Below are 18,916 nucleotides of genomic sequence, written 5' to 3' on the forward strand. Positions count from 1 at the left end.
ATACAAAGTTTTTATTTCTTTATACTCCCACTAGACCTCCAAAGCCAATACAGCTAGGAGAAAGCAAACTAGATTCTATTCTTTAATACCATCAGCATTTCTTACCAAGTTCTCATCAATTCCATCTGTGCAATCTCATTGCCTTCAATGTCTTAGGGCATAACTTGAAGGCAGTGAGTTTCAAAAGAGTTAAGTAGGAAATGGTTTGCCCCTCGCATGACAGTTTTCAAGATTTCAGAATTTGTTCTGTCTTGGAATTGGGACAAAAAGAGAAAATCATAATCTCAAATTTTCGTCAATCAAAAACCTGGAAAAAAAATTCACATCAGGTCAACAAAAACATTGTTTTGATCATTTTTCAAAATGTTTTGGTTTGTTTACTATAAATTCATTTACATTTTTTAAAAAAGAAAAGGTCATTTTGACCTGAAAAACAACCTTTTGTTTTGAAAAATGTTGAAAGGGGATATTGACAATTTTGAAACTTCTCAATTTTTCCTCAAAAAAACCAAACAAAACAACAACAAAAAAAACCCAAGACATTTTTTCAGGAAAGGGTCGTTTGACAATTTTAGTCTTGACAAACTGGCATTTTCCACCAAAACAACAAAAACCAAACCAAACAAAAACATCAAAAAGTTTCTGACAAGCTCTAGTTTACAACTGTAATGGAATCATACTGCAGAACTTTAGTGGTAGTGATATGTGAGAAGGAAAGGACAGCTTAATTCTCAGATCCTATGAACTTATGTTTTCAATGCTGGAAGTTAAAAAAAGATTCAGTTTACAAGTAAACAGAAGTACAGATGTTAAATGACCTGCTCAAAGACACATGGCGAGTCAGTAGCATTGCTGGAGATAAAATCCAGGAGTCCAGCTACTAGGTGTTTAGATTACCTCACACTAAGGCAGACACAGGGGAAGTCCTGGAGCAGGGAGGCCCCCCGACAAGCCTGCTTCTGGGGAGAAGACCAGAATAAAGGGAGCCTTGGCAGCCCCAGGCAAGGGGCGCGGTGAGGAGGGGGAAGAGAGGCCAGTTCCTGGGGAATTACTGCAGAGCTGTAACAGGAGAGGAAGTTTCTACTGAGGGGATCTTGCTGAATTCTTTCCTCTGCTCCTAGACACCCCCCAAAAAAGAGGGAGGAAGAACAGTTGGCAGAGGCTCAAGAAGGCCCCAGGCATAGGCCCTAGAGAATGGGGGTTTGACGTGAAGATTAAGTCCATGATGACCATGCTCCAAACTGATGCTAGGGTTGTAGGAAGTGGCCCAGGGAAAGGTGGGCAAGTGATCCAGCCAGACACAGGGCAAGTGCATGCTGCTTCACTTTCAGGGTCCTGGGATGGGACCTGGTGGAGAGGGAGCACCTAGGTCTCACTACACACCCCAGAGCTATGACTCCTGGCCCCTAAGGAGGCTAGAACTGGTAGTTACCACTAACAAGACCAATCCAGCTAAAATCTCATCCAGAGATTAAACTGACAAAGACTGGAGTTGGAGGCCCGAAGCTGTTGTAGGCCTGCTGACAGCCCAAGTCACCATGCTACAGTTACATGATGGGTGCAACACAGAAGCCTGAATGACTAGAAAGCAATCACTAGATCACAATGCACCTAGAATTCAGCACAATGGTTAAGCTTTTCTAAACTAATTAAATATTTGGTGTAATGTCTCCAAGAAGAGTTGAGATGTCTGCACTAGTGTTTGTTCTGAACCCTTTACATGAGAGATTCTAATCTCAGACTTTTGCAGTCTATTTGGATACTTACTACAACTTTAAGTGGTTTGTTATTATACTCATTTTATAAATGAAAGAAAGTAAGGCACAATGGTTTGTCCAAGGTGACATAGCAGGTCAGCAGCACAGTCAAAAGAAGAACTCATGTTTCTGGATTTCCAGTCTCCTCTAACTCCCAGTCTATAATGTATGACAAAACCCCTGTATTTGCGGTTAAATGGGTAAGTAAAGTCACAATTGTAAATAGAGGGGAAAAGGGGAGAGACTGCAGCACAAAATGTGACTACACAACATTTGTCCAGGTTTAGAGGCAGACTTGATGACAAGATGTCAAAAATAGAGTATATTAAAAAAAAAAGAGAGAGAGAGAGAATTGATAATGCTGGGGGTGAAAGTGAAACACTGAACACAACAAACTGCAGTGGGTATCTGAACAGACATGAAGAGGAAATCCAGGACAGCATCTGGAAGGGTATGCACTCTGGGCCATGACCAAAGCCCACTGAAGTCAATGGAAAGACTTCCAATGACTTCAATGGGCTTTGGACCAGGCATTCTGTTCAGATACTTTAAGATATGCAGGACTATGTGAGGATTTCCATGGATTTTGATCAGCATGCTTGCAAAGCCATTTCCCTCCATGTGGCTGCTAAATCCACCCACTGAGGCACCATGTGTTGATATGCCACCAGTTGAAATCCAAGGTGTTTCTCCCCCCCCCCCATTTCATCATCTGCTTTTTTGTGCAGAAGGAAATGATTTGCTTCAAAGTAATGAAGAGCTTGGCTACCTAGCAGTTCCTAGAAACAGACAAGAGAATACTTGGCACAAGGGAGAAGTGACTATAAAAGATATTAGCAATGAGAATGTAGATTGAGGGCTTTAAGTGAATTAGCCAAATAATGTTCAGTGGATCATTATGTTATTTTTGAAAGGTTATGGAAAACTGAGGAGTTAGATTGAGAGGAGGACGGTGTGTCCTGCCTGTGGATTTTTCTACAGTTAGAAATAGCACCAGTTCAGCAATCATTTTGGCAATCAGTTTAACTGAACCAGTGCTTTATCTGTAAGTGTAGACAAGGACAACCTAAAGTCAGTTAACCCCACATCACTTCAGCTGAACTGATTTCTGATAAAGCACCATTTCAACAATCAGTTAAGTATAGACAAAGCCTCTCTCTGAAATTTATGGCTGTTTCTTCAGAAGAGCACAGCTCCCATTTAGTAACCTGTAAATTAAATGGCCAGATTCAGGAACTGCTGGGTGTTGCTTTTGAGATCTCACCATTACCAGTGAAAAACATCTTTAAAAATAACAGATAGACCAAAGGAAAAATAATTGTGTCAGTTACCATTCATTCAGTATAATTTCAATCACACTAAAATACAGGGGGGGAAAAAACAAAGAGGCATGATTCTTTTTTGCTTTGCTCTTTGTGCCGTCATTTACACTTGTGCAAATGGAGTGCAAAGTGGATCTAAAACACTACCAAAGAAACATGGTAGCCTGTTACAACCACTTTGTACAAGTATAAATGAATATGCTAGATACAAGTCACTGGGGTATTAAGTCCAAAACTGCTAATGGAAGCATGCAAAACCAAAGGATTAGAGTAGCAAATATGGTGCTGAAGAAAGCAAGGTGGGTGAGGTAATATCTTTTATTGGACCAACTTTTGTTGGAAAGAGAGAAGCTTTTGAGCCACACAGAGTTCTTCTTTAGGTCTGGGAAAGGAGTTGAAGGAGGAACATTCTGGTAATTATAATCTATTAAATTTCACTCAATTACTAGAAAAATAATGGATAAAAAAAATCTGCAAACTCAGAAAACAGAACCATGAGCATTAAATAGCATAGGTTATTAAAAAAAAAAATCATACAGATTTGATTTCCTTGTACTGACATCCAAAATTAGTGGACAAGCACAACCCTTCATGATATGAAAACGTAAATTCTCTATTTTACATTGTATAGCTGGATTTCAAAATATATTCTAAAGGCATTATTTACATGCTAAATTCTATTAAAAAAACAAATATATGGCTAATTCTGTCTTTTTGCCACAAACGAAGTTAGACAGACCCACTAAATGCAATTGGAAAGTGTTCATTTCAAAAATATATGGTCTCCTAGCTGTCTTCCCATAGAAACTGCAAGGGAACTCTGGGATTTGCAGCTGTAAAGGGTTATTCAGATTCCTTAGGCATAATGTAACATTTCTTCATTTTCCAGCAAATGCCTAAGGCCACATAAAATTTCTATTACAACAAGCAAAACTCCTCAATTTGTCATTGGCTAAGGCAGCAATGCTAAATCACATTCTGTGTTCCTGAGGAGCTCCTGGGAATGGAATGGTTCTCATCTGTGGAAATATACAGTATAATCTTTCCTATTAAGTGTGTCATTGTAAGATGACATTCAAAGGATGTGAAATGTACAAGACACACATTTCTCTATCTCAATGCCTCTAATATTTATATCTATCTATATATATATATATACACATACAGATTTTACACACACAGCTACAGAACCTAAGGACTAAACATTTTAGCCAATATCATTAGTCTGTTTTTAATCTCAGCAACCCAAGGTCAGCATAGAGGGGTGGAACACTTCTCTGGAGCTCCCCTTGATGGAGTGCATGTGCCTGGCCTTTCTCTCCCTGTAGCCCTCCTTGGACTCAGGTCGTTAATTAGCCTCATCTTTAAATAGTCTCATTCCTTGTATTGAGCCATACTCCGGGCTGCCTTGGAAACAATGTCCTCACCCTCTCTAGGTCTTTCTGGCCCCAGCTCTCCTGCTGGGCCACTAAAATAATTCAGTTCACCTTCTGGGATGTATCAAATTCCCAGTCACTTCCCCAGCAGCCAATGGGGGAGACCCAGGCCCACTCACTACACCAGGTCCCAGCCCAGGGATCCTACAGTTACAAGTCATCCACACTCTACCCCTTTAGCTATGCTGTGTTGCTACTATGACTCCCTGGACCACTTCCCCACAGCCCCAGCACATTCTTCACCCTTACCTCAGGGCCTTGTCCCAGTTGAGTCCCAGCAGTCAGAAAGGAACTCCTTCTCACTCCCTCTGGTCTCTCTCAGCCAGCCAGGAACACCATCCATGCTCCTCCAGCTCCAGCAAGAAACTAAACTTGCTCTGGCCCTGCACCTCTTTTTATACTAGCCTACTTGGCCCTGATTGACTGCCTCCCCTACAGCCTCTCTAGGCTGCTTGGGGGATCCCACTCTACTGCCTTTTTGGGGCACAGGGTTTGGTAAGACTGCAGGGGCCTCCAGAAGGTCTGGTGCACCCTATCACAGTCAGTATAACAATGAAAGATCTGCTTATTTTATCTCAATGGGACAGCCATAGCAACATTGATTTCAGTGGAATAACGCCCACTGATTTCAGTGGATATTTGAGCTGGGCTTGTTTTTTTAAGGGCTCTCTTTAGCATGCATCACCATAGTATCTAAAGATGAAATTCACTTGCAGAGTGGCAGGCCATTGCAATGCCATCCATATGATTTAAACAAAGTAGTAGCCAAGTGGGAATATGAGCAGAGCACATTGGGTACCTGCATTCCCTCTACGTATCATGGAAAGGGGCTCAGCTGTAGCCCTGCACATGCTGGCATAAAAGGCCATGAAAGGTTAAGGCCATGGAAGAAGCCATGAGATCTGAATTCATGTTGTGCCCTTGGCACCAACACCCCACATAAATGGTGTGGAGGGCTTGTGGTTGCTGTTGTGGCCCATACACTGGAATAGCGGTTATTGGAGAGCAGTGCCTAATTCTTTCTCATTGATCTAGCTCTCCGCATTTCCCTCACCAAACCCTACACATTACACCTGCATAGAACCTGATTGTTCAGGCTTTATGTATCTAGAATGCACTTCATTTAACGTGTTGCAATGTTAAATATTTAACCTAATATAAAACTTTTGCTGTTCCAGACTTTTTCCTTTTCATTATTTCAACTGTAGCATAGTTGATTCATAGTCAAAACAGTTAATTCTACAATTAAGCCAGCGAGCAAAATAAACAGGAAAACAGTAAAGGAAAAAAATCAAACATTTGGAATTTTGTTGGGTATATTTTTAGACAATTAAGCTGCAACCTCAATATATTGTATATTGATTGTACTTTTCATTTAAAATCATTTTTTCTTTTCTTCCCCATGTAACCTTCACCCAATCTTGGAACACACAATACATTTCTCTCATGGGAACTGCAACAATCTAATAAAATTAAGGGCACTTATCACCTAGCAGTGCAGATTTCTAAGCAACATTTTGACACTTTCTAAATAGTCAGAGCGAATATCAGCATTCTCTAAAGTGATAATACATGAAATCAATTTTGTATAATAACACAAGAATAACCTGTTTAATGTTATCACATGGATCCAGTCAAGCAAAATCTGACAGTTTCTCTGTTAGCAGAGGTTGAAAATATATTTTTGCCCATGCTGAGTTAAAGTTCTTTTATTACATGCTGGAGAAAAACAGATTATCTTTGATTTAAGTATTGGTAATTCAGTTTTTTATGAAGGAAATAATAGTCCCTTATTACTACACATGGTTCTCCCCAACTTACACAAGTAGCCCCATAAGTAAAAATAATGGGTCATTATTCTCTGCAGAATAAACACAGATTATTTTTATTTGAAGAGTTGGTAATTCTTTTTATTATAAAAAATACCAAGCCATTAATCTGACATAATTTACCACAATTGGGGGAAGGTGAACCCTATATATAAAAATAATGCATCAGTATTCCATTATAATAAATGTTTCTTATACCATACTTTTATTACTTTAAATCAGGTCTTTTTATTCTCTCCAAGAAGCAATAACTATATACAAAATAAAACCACATAACTTGGAAGTTTCTGGAGCATGTAAATTAGCATAAGGAAAGGCTTCCTGTTTATTACTTCACTGGGACCTTTGGTAATAATTAGACAAATTGAATTGATTGTAAAGTTGTCATTCAATGCTCTGTAAATTACACATGAGAACTAGAAAAAATTGGTTACCTTTGATTTAAGAAAAGATCATTCTTTTTATTTTAGACATATAAACACTCATTTTTAACATATACAGTTTAGCTCTTTACATTACACCAAGCGGGTGGGGCTACTATCTAATTCAAGATAACCTGCTTCTCTAAGGGTACATCTACACTACAGCGGGGAGTCGATTTAAGATACGCAAATTCAGCTACGTGAATAGCGTAGCTGAATTCGACGTATTGCAGCCGACTTACCCCGTTGTGAGGACGGCGGCAAAATCGACTTCTGCGGCTTTTTGTCGGCGGCGCTTACTACCACCTCCGCTGGTGGAGTTAGAGCGCCGATTCGGGGATCGATTGTCGCGTCCCGACGGGACTCGATAAATCGATCCCCGAGAGGTCGATTTCTACCTGCCGATTCAGGCGGGTAGTATAGACCAGACCTAAGTCACAGATTAAAGACTTGTTATTTTTCACAAATGAGAATTCAACCATTCTGGTACCAGCCAGGCTCTTCAGTAGTGTCTGCTGAGGATTCTGAGTGAAATATTGCCCCACTGAAGCCAATGGCAAAACTTCCACTGACTTCAATGGGGCCAGGACTTCACCTTCTGTCTCCAGGTCAGCACACTGAAGAAAGGATCACAGCAACATCCTATTCCTTGCTAGCTTGCTGAAGAAGCTAATGATCCTCTGATAGAGCGAGCTGCAAGTCTGGCCATGTGTAGATCTGAATTTTCTATGTGAGATTTAATCCAAGACCATATTGTATTTGAGCTGACTGGCCTGCAGGAACCTGTAACCATCACAAAAGGAGATTATCATCTGCTTCTATTCATACAACTTTCCAGGTACCCATTAGGGACCTGACCCCACTTCTGAGTGAAGTCAATGCCAAAAATCCCATCCATTTAAATGGGAAAAGAATCGGTCCCTACTGCAAGAATGGATACACCCATTATGACAATGTGGAACAAAACAGAATTAGTGTTAATCTAGGATTTAGTATTCTCTGATAAGAGGAACTCTTAGGATTTAGGATTTTCACTTCTCTGGGACTCACTAGTTGTCAGGAGGACCAGCTCTGATACCCCGGTCAACCACAGAGCTAACAACCATTCAGCGTTTGATCTAGTTCCATAAACTGCAAAACGAAATATGCCCTTTAGACACAATCCTGAGTTGGGGCTGTCGTACTGCCTCAGAAAGAGTTTGAGAGAGACTAAGTTTTAGAGAACCACAATCCTGCCTGCTCTCTGGTGCACAGAGTGGTTGATGTATGCTGGTGCATCCTGCTCTCCCAAGAGCACCCAACATGCTCCACAGGAAGGGACTATGGCTCTACTTCATCTCTAATACTTTTGGGGGTTATGTGCCCCTTCAGGGATGTTCAAAGGATCCAAAGGAGTTTTCTTTGTTATAGGCCATGACAAAAGTGTCTTCTTTTGACTGCCCTTGCAATTGTCACCATCTTAGCTACAAGATATCCTTCAGTTTGCATATTGCCTGCATATTTCAGACACTGTTCCAGTTATGGTAGCTTTCCAATCCTTTAAATTCAGCACACATTATATTCAAGGGGCATGCCATGAAACTATCATGTCTGAAATTAAAAAGTGAAGACAAGTTTAAATATAGATTCCTTATTCCCATAATGTAGAATGACAAGAGGTTATGGTCATGCATGTTCATCCTTACACAGTTTCTTGCTTTCCGATATCAGCTATTTACACATCTGAATGTTCACCAGGTTAGCAGTAGAACATGGGTCCATTTTAAATGAATAATTAAATGAGAGCATACAACTATGAACAATTAATAAACAAGAGTTTGCCCATGCATTATTTGATAAGTAGTGGGATCCGATCATTGAAAGTGATGGATATAAACAGGAGATATTAGATAATCAGAGAAAACATATATATAAAAGAGGCAGGCAAAGAGATCAACATTTTCAAACATGACTGCTGAAAGATAGGCACTTTTAATACAACTTTAGATTCCTAAGAGTATGTCTACACTGAAAGGAAACAGCCATGGGTGGCCTGGGTCAGCTGACTTGGGATTACAAGGCTCAGGTTGAGGGGCAATAAAATTGCAGTAGAGACATTTGGGCTTGGGCTGAAGCTCAAGCTGTGGGACCTTGCAAAGGGGAAAGGTCCCAGAGCCCAGGCTCCTGCCTAAGCCCAAACATCTACACTGCAAATTTTAGCCCCACAGCCTGAGCCCTGTGAGCCCAAGTGAGCTAACTCAGGCTACACTACAATACAGTACACCGCACTTGCGGCTAGACATACCTTCTGTAAGGATCTACAATACCTAAATTCTCAAACTTGATGGCCTAACTGGCCATAGATATTTAGATGATGCTACAGTGATGACAAGTTGGAGAACATTTTCCTTTTTATCTCTTATTGTATTGTTATTAAAATCCTCAAACATTTCTACTTACCAAAACATGAATTTGCACAGGATGTGGGAAGGAGAAGGTATTTTTTAGGAAGTATCTAAAAAATCATCCTTGCTGGCAAACTGAGATTTTCATTGAAAGAAAAGAAAACTCGTATGGATGAATTATCTCAAAGAAAGTTAGAAGCGACCCAAATCTTTGCAGAAACTTCAAACTGAAACTTTCCTGAGCCTTGAAAATGTTCATTAACATTTTTAATTTTTTGTTCAATGTACTTTTGTATTTGCTGGGCTTTGGCCAGAATGGATGAAACCAAAATATTGCAGGTTAGGCTATTCTTGGGGTACGTACGTCCTTGTTGAACCTAGGAAATACTGGAAATCTTGCCAGAAACTGTTTTAGCAAGATTTCACATGATTTCCTGACTGAAGAGATACAGATAAATTCAGATAAAGCATCCAGGTGTTCCTATTCCATGTTGATGGGTTCGTCATAAACGCATTGAATAATAATTGATAATAATAATGTTTTGGACTTCTACGGTAGTTTGCTAATTTTTGTTGGCTTTGAATTCTGAGGTAGTTGTCATGCTAATTTATACATGTATTTAGTACTCTCACATGGCACCCACTGGGACAAATAAAGGATTTGTAAGGTTATCTTCACCTATCACTGAAATATAGCAACCTCTGAGATTTACAACAGTAATTTAGGAAAAGAGGTGAAGAAAGAAAACTGTTTCCAATTGAATCTGCAAGGGGAATTTAAGAAGGCAGAATGTAATTACCTGCATTGGAATTTGGCAGGGCCGCTGGGTTAACAACCATCATCTTACAAAAATTATCTTGGGATCACTACTAATCACAAGTGGTCAGGAGTTTGGTGACACGTCTTATTTGATGTAATGAGATGGCACCTCCAGCTGCACAGTTATTCACAGCTTTTTGTTGACACACTGGTTCAATACAGATTCCAAGGGAACAATGCCACCTATCAAATTAGGAACAACACTTTTTCCAGCAACTACAAGTTCCTTGAGTCTCCCATCCAAGAACCAAACACTTGACTCAAATCATACATAGCTTGTGAGATCCAGTGAGATTATAGAACAACTGCTACAGCTGTTTGTGTGAACCAAACCTCTTGAGGTTCATACATTATTAATGTGAAGAACACAATGATGTTGAGCAGATCTGTCTGGAGTCCTGAAATTAGGATGCAAAACAACCTGTTTAAAATATCAGTCATATGTGATGACAAGTTTAAATATAGATTCCTTATTCCCATAATGTAGAATGACAAGGGGCTATGGTCATGTATGTCATCCTTACACAGTTTCTTGCTTTCCGATATCAGCTACTTACACATTTGAATGTTCACCAGGTTAGCAATAGAACATGGGTCCATTTTAAATGAATAATTAAATGAGAGCATACAACTATGAACAATAAACAAACAAGAGTTCGCCCATGCATTATTTGATAAATAGCGGGACCCAATATTTGAAAGTGATGTATATAAACAGGAGATATTAGATAATCAGAGAAAATATATATAAAAAGCAGGCAGGCAGAGAGATCTACATTTTCAAACATGACTGCTGAAAGATAGGCACTTTTAATACAACTTTAGATGCCTAAGAGTATATCTACACTGAAAGGAAACAGCCGCGTCTGGCCTGGGTCAGCTGACTTGGGATTACAAGGCTCAGGTTGAGGGGCAATAAAATTGTGGTATAGACATTTGGCTGAAGCTCAAGCTGTGGGACCCTACAAAGAGGAAGGGTCCCAGAGCCCAGTAACTTCCAGTAGATTGTCCCTTACACATTTTGCTATGTCAAAGCCAGGCCAGAAAAAGGAAAAGAGAAGGGGGAGATTGGTAGGAAGGTCACAGAAGAGAAGCCAAGCAGAGAACCCCAATAACCAATAAAATTGTAGGATCATGTTATATTCTCAGATGCACACACAGACCTCCCAGTAAAGTCATGCATGTCTGAATGCAAGATTTGTTCTTAACACTTAAAAACTAAGCACGATGGGTCTGATTCTTCTCCCAGTTTTACAAAAGTAAACTAGAATGGACTCCGTTGAAGATGGTGTAGTTACACTGTTGTAAAAGCAGCATAAGTGAAAGAAGAATTGGGCCCACTTTCAAAATAATTATCTTGTGAGTAGCAATAGTTACAGCGTCTCCAGTGTAAAATATTACCTTTTGTTGAAAACAAGAGTTTCAAGGCTTTTTTGGATCACAGAATCTGAGAATGGACTATTGGCCTTAGTGCACTCTCCAAATTACTGGTCTCACATCAGATTCAAGGACCTGTCAATGCTACTTTTTCTCTCATTAATTTGGGTTTTAGTTCAAAATGGGTGTGATATTTGGATTGGCAGAGTTGAGTTACTCCATGTATTTTTGTGTGTGTGTCAAAATGTACAGACTTCTTATATCAAACACATTTCACCTGTTCTGAGAACTTAAGTAAATCTTCAGTAGTGCATAGGTCTTATATTGGCCCTCTGCACAGGCGTGAGTTTCATCCTAAGTGTGCGGCTACACAGCAAAAGGTGCTACTTGGGTTAGTCTCATCAAGCTACCTTGAATCCAGTGCAGGTAACAACAGCAATGAAGACAGGGCAGCGTAGGCTTCAGTACAGATAGTGCAAGACCAGCATGACCCTGGGTATGTACTCAGCTCATCTGTTCTGTTAGACTACACAGCACTGGCTTCATTGTTACCCGCACTACCTGAATTCAAGCTAGCTCACAGGTAGAATAGTTCACGAACCACTCTTGTTGTGTAGACATACTCTAAGTATAGTGAGTCATAGTGAAGTAACTGCCTCGATCACCTGCTTTTCCCACAGAGCATACTGAGATATGAAATCGAGGCTCACTTCCTGTTTGTCCCCAAGGGGTTTCTCACTGGACAGCATATTCATGAGGACACTCAGATTCTCTAAGGAAGCTACTGAGTCAGTACTCAGACTCACACATGATCTATAATATTATAGGCAGACCCATTTAAAACTCTGTTTCAAACCCACTGTTCTTATTTATTATTTGTATTCTGATAGTGCCTTAATCAAGTATCAGGGCCCCATTTTGCTGGGCACTGAATACATATGTGATGAAAAGACTGTCCCAGCTCCAAAGAGCTTACAATCTAAGTATAAGACAACGTACGATAAGTAGATACAATGAACAAACTGGGGAGCACAAGATAGCATAAGTAAGAGTGAGATGATTATGATTTCAGTGACAATACACCTACTGCCTAAACACCAAAAACCCAGCACATTTTAAGAGAAAATATGCCCTTTGATATTGGTCTTCTTAATTAGACATTCACATATGGTTAACATATCATTGCAATAAAGTTGTTTTAACCTTTTGTAGTTTATTTTCAGATGTCCAGCTAAAATGCCTAAAAACACCCATAAAACCCAGTTCATGAAATTAAAAGAAACCATATTCTTTAGCATGTTATGGTAAAACAAAGAATATAGTCCAAAAAACTAAATGCAGCCTAGGGAATATTTAGCTAATTATGCACACCATGACAACATCTTTACAGGAGATAGTTTCAAGTGAGTTTAATGTGGACTAAGATTAGAAATCTGCACAGCGCTAAAATCCTTGTAAAGCCTCTTTAGAGTTTGAGTCTGCCGGATGGCAAAGATGGCTTTAATATATGCTTGGAACAAGCACTTTCACGTGTGAAGTGTTGATTTTATATAAAACAGCCCACTGTGCATTTGTCCTGCATCAACTGACATAATTAGTATAGGAAAAAATAACTATCTTATCAAGTGATATCAGTGCAATAGTAAAGGAAACACTTTTAAAGAACTGCATGGGCACTAAAATACCCTTCTCTTAATGTCAACAAATGGCTTTTCTTCCATTGTCATATTTTTATTATACAGTTTATCATATTTCCATAAAAAACCCGCCTATGATGTCATATGATAAGAATATGACGTCATATAGTCCAACCAACTCCATGAAAGAAATTAAGGGGGTTATTTGTGGGGAGAAGCAAGAAACCAGGAGCATGTTTTGAGTGTGAAAGGCTTGGAGGCATATTGCATGGTTTGCATGGCCTGACAGTCACCAGAAATTCTTGGCAAAGCAGGGAGTGAGGGAGAAATTCAATTAAATGGTTCACTTAAGATTTGGATGGGCACCCACATTTTGGATGTTTATATCTGAACTGAAAGCCATTCAAATCTTTTTGAGGTTCATCCATTATTGCGTGACTCATTGATTGATGATAATAAATGCCGCCCCCCCCCCCAAAAAATAAAGGATCCCTTAATACTTACCTAGTATAGCACTGGCATCAATTATGCCCAATTTAACATCTGTCGCGGTTATGACTCTACATGTGAAAGGGGTCTGAAGAAGAATGCTCACTTCTCCAAAGGACTGTTTCTCATGGAGCTGACCCACAAGAACCTGTCTGGTTTGCTTAACCTGGTTGGGAAACATGAATATGTTTAGTATACCACATAACATTACAGCATAGCTGAACTAATACATTTTATACGCATTTTAAATATAAAATATAGGAGAGACAAGGTGGGTGAGGTAATAGATTTATTGGACCAACTTCTGTGGATGAAAGAGACAAGATTTCAAACTACACAGAGCTCTTCTTCAGGTCACCCAAAGAGGAGCTATGTGTAAGTTCAAAAATGTGTCTCTTTCACCCACAGAAGTTGGTCCAACAAAAGATATTACCTCACCCACCTTGTCTCTAATATCCTGGGACCAACACGGCTACTACACTCTGAAAACATATGTAGACTATATTTCAATTCACTAAACTGGCAAATTAAAATGGAATTTGCAGTTTACCCAAATGACAAGAGCAGTGGTGAATATTAATTTCATGATAGCTTGTGGAAACTTTGGCTGTTCCATTTAAAATGATTTTGCCTGCCCACAATGATGCTTTTCTATGAAAATGTAGGAGTCTAGTTATTTTTCTGCATCAGAGCATGAGAAAATGTAAAAAGTTGATTTTGTTCCAAATTTCAATCATAAGTGAAAGTAGTCTATGTTCTTATTTTCCTCTAAAATTTAACCATATGACCTGCTCAAAGCAGAGTACAAATGGTCACTGATTAAAATCTTGCTAGTTTTGCTTTTTAGCCAGATTGTAATATCCTTTCTCATGTTGAGTAGCTCCTTCCTCTTTTGGTAATTGCAGCTTCTACCTTACTCCTTTTGGATCCAAAGCACCTTACTTTGTACCCCAAATACCAAAAAGCTGTATTACTGACAACATTATCTTTCAGCAAGAGCTAATTTATTGCTTTCTACTTATGGTACTATTTAAAGCCCAAACAATTAATGGTCTGATTCTGCAACCCTATGTTGATCTGTTCTTACTCATGTACACAGTCCCACTGAGTAAGTGCTTAGAGTCACAGATTTTAGGGCCAGAAGGAATCACTATGATCATCTAGTCTGACCTTATATCTATCACAGGGCAAAGAACTTCACCCAGTAATTTCTGCAGCAAGCCCACATCTGCTGGTTGAGCTATACTATATCTTTTGTAAAGATATCCAGTCTTGAGTTAAAGACTTCAAGTAATAGTCTCCCTAAACCCCAGATAAGTCATTCCTCTGTCTTACTTCTAATCTGTATTTGTCTAACTTCAACTTTCAACCATTAGATCTTTTTCTGCTTGATTACGGAGCCATCAACTATCAGAAATCTCTTCCCCATGTTGTACTTGTAGACAGCAAACAAGTTACTTCTTAACCATCTCTTAGATTAAATAGATCAAGCATCTTTATCCCCTCACTAGAAGGTATATTTTCCAGACTTCAAATCATTCTTGTAGCTCTTTTCTGAACTCTTTTCATTTTGTCAACATCCTTTTTGAAGTCTAGACACCAAAACTGGACTCCAGTAATGATCAAATGCCATATACATAGGTAATATCACCTCCCTTCTCCTACTCAGTATTCCCCTGGATCCAAGGATCATATTCACCCTCTTAGCTATAATATTGCACTGGAAGGTCATGTTCAATTGGTTATCTACCATGATCCATAAGACTTCTTCAGAGTCACAGCATTCTAGGGTGTAGTCCTCCAACATATAAGTGTAACCTACATTCTTTGTTCCTAGATGTATGACCTTGCATTTGGCTGTGTTAAAACATATGTTCAAATAAGCCCATGTTACCAAGAGATCCAGGTTAGTCTATACAACTGACCTGTCTGCAACATAACTTCCCACTCCACTGATTTTTTTTGTCATCTATAAATTTTACCAGCAATGCTTTTGCATTTTCTTCCAGAGCATTGATAAAGATACTCAATAACTGTAGGCCAAGAACAGATTCCTCTGGGGACTGTACTAGAAATTCCCTGTCAACAAGAGTAAGGTTTGCAGAAGCAGACCCTAAGAAACAAGTGAAATGCTTATTTTCCAAGACATAAATGAGCTTACCATTTTCCCCAATGGTAATTTCACAAGTGCCTCAGTTTCTCTGTAAACATTACAGTATCCAGATTTAATAAATCCTACAAATGTACTGATTTCTCCTCCTTTTAAAAGCACTGAAACAAGAAAAGCAACAACCAAAAATTCTCTCAGCAATTGTTGGTAAAAGAACAATTATAATATTGCAAAAAATCAGCATATTGCAAGAATGAATTTTAATTTAGTCTATTATGTGGTATTCAGAAGTTAAATGGTTCATGATTCCAATATCAGACCCCAGTCCTGAAATTTACAATGAGCAGGCAGACTGCTGCACATATGTGTAGCCCTATGGAAGTTAGTGGGGCTTTGCCTGGGCACAGCAATCCATCAACACATTGTCAATTGCAGTACTGGGACCTTAACATGCAGTAATTATGTACAGAATTAATACAGCAATAGACTGTGGCAATGACATCTCCCCCCCCCCCCCCCGCCCCCTTCCCCAAAATGAGTGAAGTCATAGTCTGAGTTTTAGTTGAGGCTTTTGTTCAAAAACAGGAGCATTTCTGAGTGTTCCCACAAAAATGGTCCTGTTTTTCAACAAAACAGAATACCTACATCAACACATTTAGTAGTTTTTTTCCTTGAAATCAGATCATTTAAACTAGAATGTGAAAATCTTGAATTCTGCCATTTTTGCATTTCCTATATTTCACACCATGCTACACATGACACAGTGACATGGGCGAAACTCAGCAGTTGCCATGGCAACTCCTCAGACAAGCAACTTTACCTAAGACCATCTTAGGGTAGGTCTACACTTACCTCCGGGTCCAGTGGTAAGCAATCGATCTTCTGGGATCGATTTATCGCGTCTTGTCTAGACGCGATAAATCGATCCCGGATCAATCCCGGAAGTGCTCGCCATCGATGCCGGTACTCCAGCTCGGCGAGAGGAGTACGCGGCATCGACGGGGGAGCCTGCCTCCCGCGTCTGGACCCGCGGTAAGTACGAACTAAGGTACTTCGAATTCAGCTACGTTATTAACGTAGCTGAATTTGCGTACCTTAGTTCGAAGTGGGGGGTTAGTGTGGACCAGGCCTTAGCTAAGAACAATGGACCAGATCCTCGGCTGACTTAAATTGGCATAGTACCACTGAAGTTACTGGAACTATGCCTTATTATACCAGCTGAGGACAGGGGCCCGTGAGGGGCAAGACTTTCCTAAATTCTCTTTTAATTGGTGCTTTCTCTCTCTTTTCCCCTTGACTCTGGAAGACTTTCTATGATTCTATAGCAAGGAAGGAGCCATGTTTTTGCTCTGGGGAGAAGAATTAATTAAATAAATTTGCTGTTCTGCAAGAATTCTTCTTGACATTTTATATTAACGAAAACAATGACACCAGTACTACAATGTTTATTACTACAATACTAATGAAACTGTGGTGAAGGAGGCACATGATGCAGACAGATTGAACAGCTGTTGAAAGGAGAGGTTCCCTGGGATTACATTATCACAGACAAGTCAGTCTGGACCAGATCCTAAACTCGTGTAAATTGGCAGAGTTCCAGTTAAGTCAATGAAGCTGCCCTAATTTACACCAGCTGGGCCTCTAAATTTCACTCAGCATCCACATTTTCTCATGGCTGGAAGAAATAAAAACAGTAACAAAATTAGACATATGATTTCAAAATGTATGGCCAATATGTTCCTGTTCCCTTGTGCTGCTGGGTGATGCAAAGCAGCTGTAAACCCAATGCAAGCAGCCAGTTATGCCAGGTTTATGGCTGCTCTGCATAACCAGAGTGGCTGAAGTGTACTGGCAAGCATGTCCCAAAGGCTCCAATAATATTAAAGAAGAATCTGCTGCCTTGCTCCTCCGTGGAATCAAGCTGAGGACCAGAACTACTTCAATGGCACCTTTTCTGAAAATGACTTGGGGGAAACTGAAGGAAATTTCTAAAAGTGCCAAAGTCATTTGTAGAGTGCCATTTTCAAAAGCTCTCAGTGTTGTCCTGACTCTGTTCCCACTGAGCTCAATGGGAGTTAGGCCAATGCGCAGAACTTCTGAAAATCCTGCCCGTAATTTCCACCAAGGATCTGAAAGATGCTGCGGCAAACAGTGTGGAAAAAACAACTCATGTAATCAGCAGAGAAAGCAAATGCCACGAGAAACATCAAGAGAAACATCAGAAAAGAGACAGGAAAATGTAATCAGATAGAAAAGACTCAAAGCAAGCAAGAAAGAAGCAGAAGCAAAGTATCTGTAAAATGTTAAATGTACAAATTAAAAGAAAGAGAAAGTCTGCAACAACAGTAAGAATTGGGCCTGGATTTTAGAAGTTTTGAAGAAAAGCTGTGAAAGTGAGACAGAAAACAACCAGTCTGATTTATTGATTATAGAACTCATTAGCTGAGAGGATAGCTAGTAAATTTCCTAATCTCACTCAAGAACTGTTCAGAGAAAAAGAAAATTTAAATATACCTAGAGACCAGGGCCGCCCAGAGGATTCAGGGGGCCAGGCCTGAAGACCCGGCACTTTGGTGGTGGGTCCCCGAGCGGAAGGACCCCCCGCTGCCGAATTGCCACCAAAGACCCGGAGCGGAAGAAGCTCTGGGGGCCCGGGCCCCGCGAGAGTTTTCCGGGGCCCCTGGAGCAAGTGAAGGACCCCGCTCCAGGGCCCCCGAAAAACTCTCATGTGGGCCCATGCGGGGCCCGGGGCAAATTGCCCCACTTGCCCCCCTCTGGGTGGCCCTGCTAGAGGCAGAGTTTGTTAATTCCTGAAGAGTCAGAGATAAGATTTTTCTGGTATGGGACCACTCATATCTGGCTGGTGCAGTATCTGATGACCAATCTTTATGACTCACGAGCCTAATTAATTGAAGAAAAAAGTTGACTTAACCACAACATCTGAGAGAAAACTCAATTGAGAGGGAAGCCTGGGATGTTCTGTTGGATCTCTGCCCATCTATCATTCATCAAGGCCAACCATGAGCAAATATTCCCAATATTATCAATTCAAATCTCATATGCAATTAAGGCAATTAAAAGTGTCCTGGTTTATTTCCCATTAGATCTCTCTCAAACCAGAAATGAGTCCTTATCATTAGAAAGAACAATTTAAGTGCAACTGCTGTGTGCTAAGTAGATACATAACATCCTTAAGTCATGCTGCTCCTAAATCACTGAGGCACTTCTGGAAATCCCACTCATTAATTCCAAATGGAACCCGACAATCTCTCTTAATTTTTCCCCACCTGAGATGGAACAATAAGACTACAATCTTGGGTGAAGTTTTGTAAA

At 39.9% G+C, this 18,916-nt stretch overlaps 1 protein-coding gene across 1 annotated transcript in view; it reads right to left on the reverse strand.

Annotated features, from left to right (window-relative positions):
• CNBD1 (cyclic nucleotide binding domain containing 1) overlaps positions 1-18,916 on the reverse strand; it is a 323,306-nt gene that overhangs the window by 53,040 nt on the left and 251,350 nt on the right. Inside the window, exons 8-9 of the mRNA XM_054017211.1 lie at positions 15,635-15,744; positions 13,489-13,639 (exon numbers count right to left, since the gene is read on the reverse strand). Coding sequence (XP_053873186.1) covers positions 13,489-13,639; positions 15,635-15,744 — 261 coding nt within the window. The remainder of the gene's footprint in view (positions 1-13,488; positions 13,640-15,634; positions 15,745-18,916) is intronic.

The sequence above is a fragment of the Malaclemys terrapin genome, chromosome 2, assembly GCF_027887155.1.
Source record: "Malaclemys terrapin pileata isolate rMalTer1 chromosome 2, rMalTer1.hap1, whole genome shotgun sequence".
NCBI lineage: Eukaryota > Metazoa > Chordata > Testudines > Emydidae > Malaclemys > Malaclemys terrapin.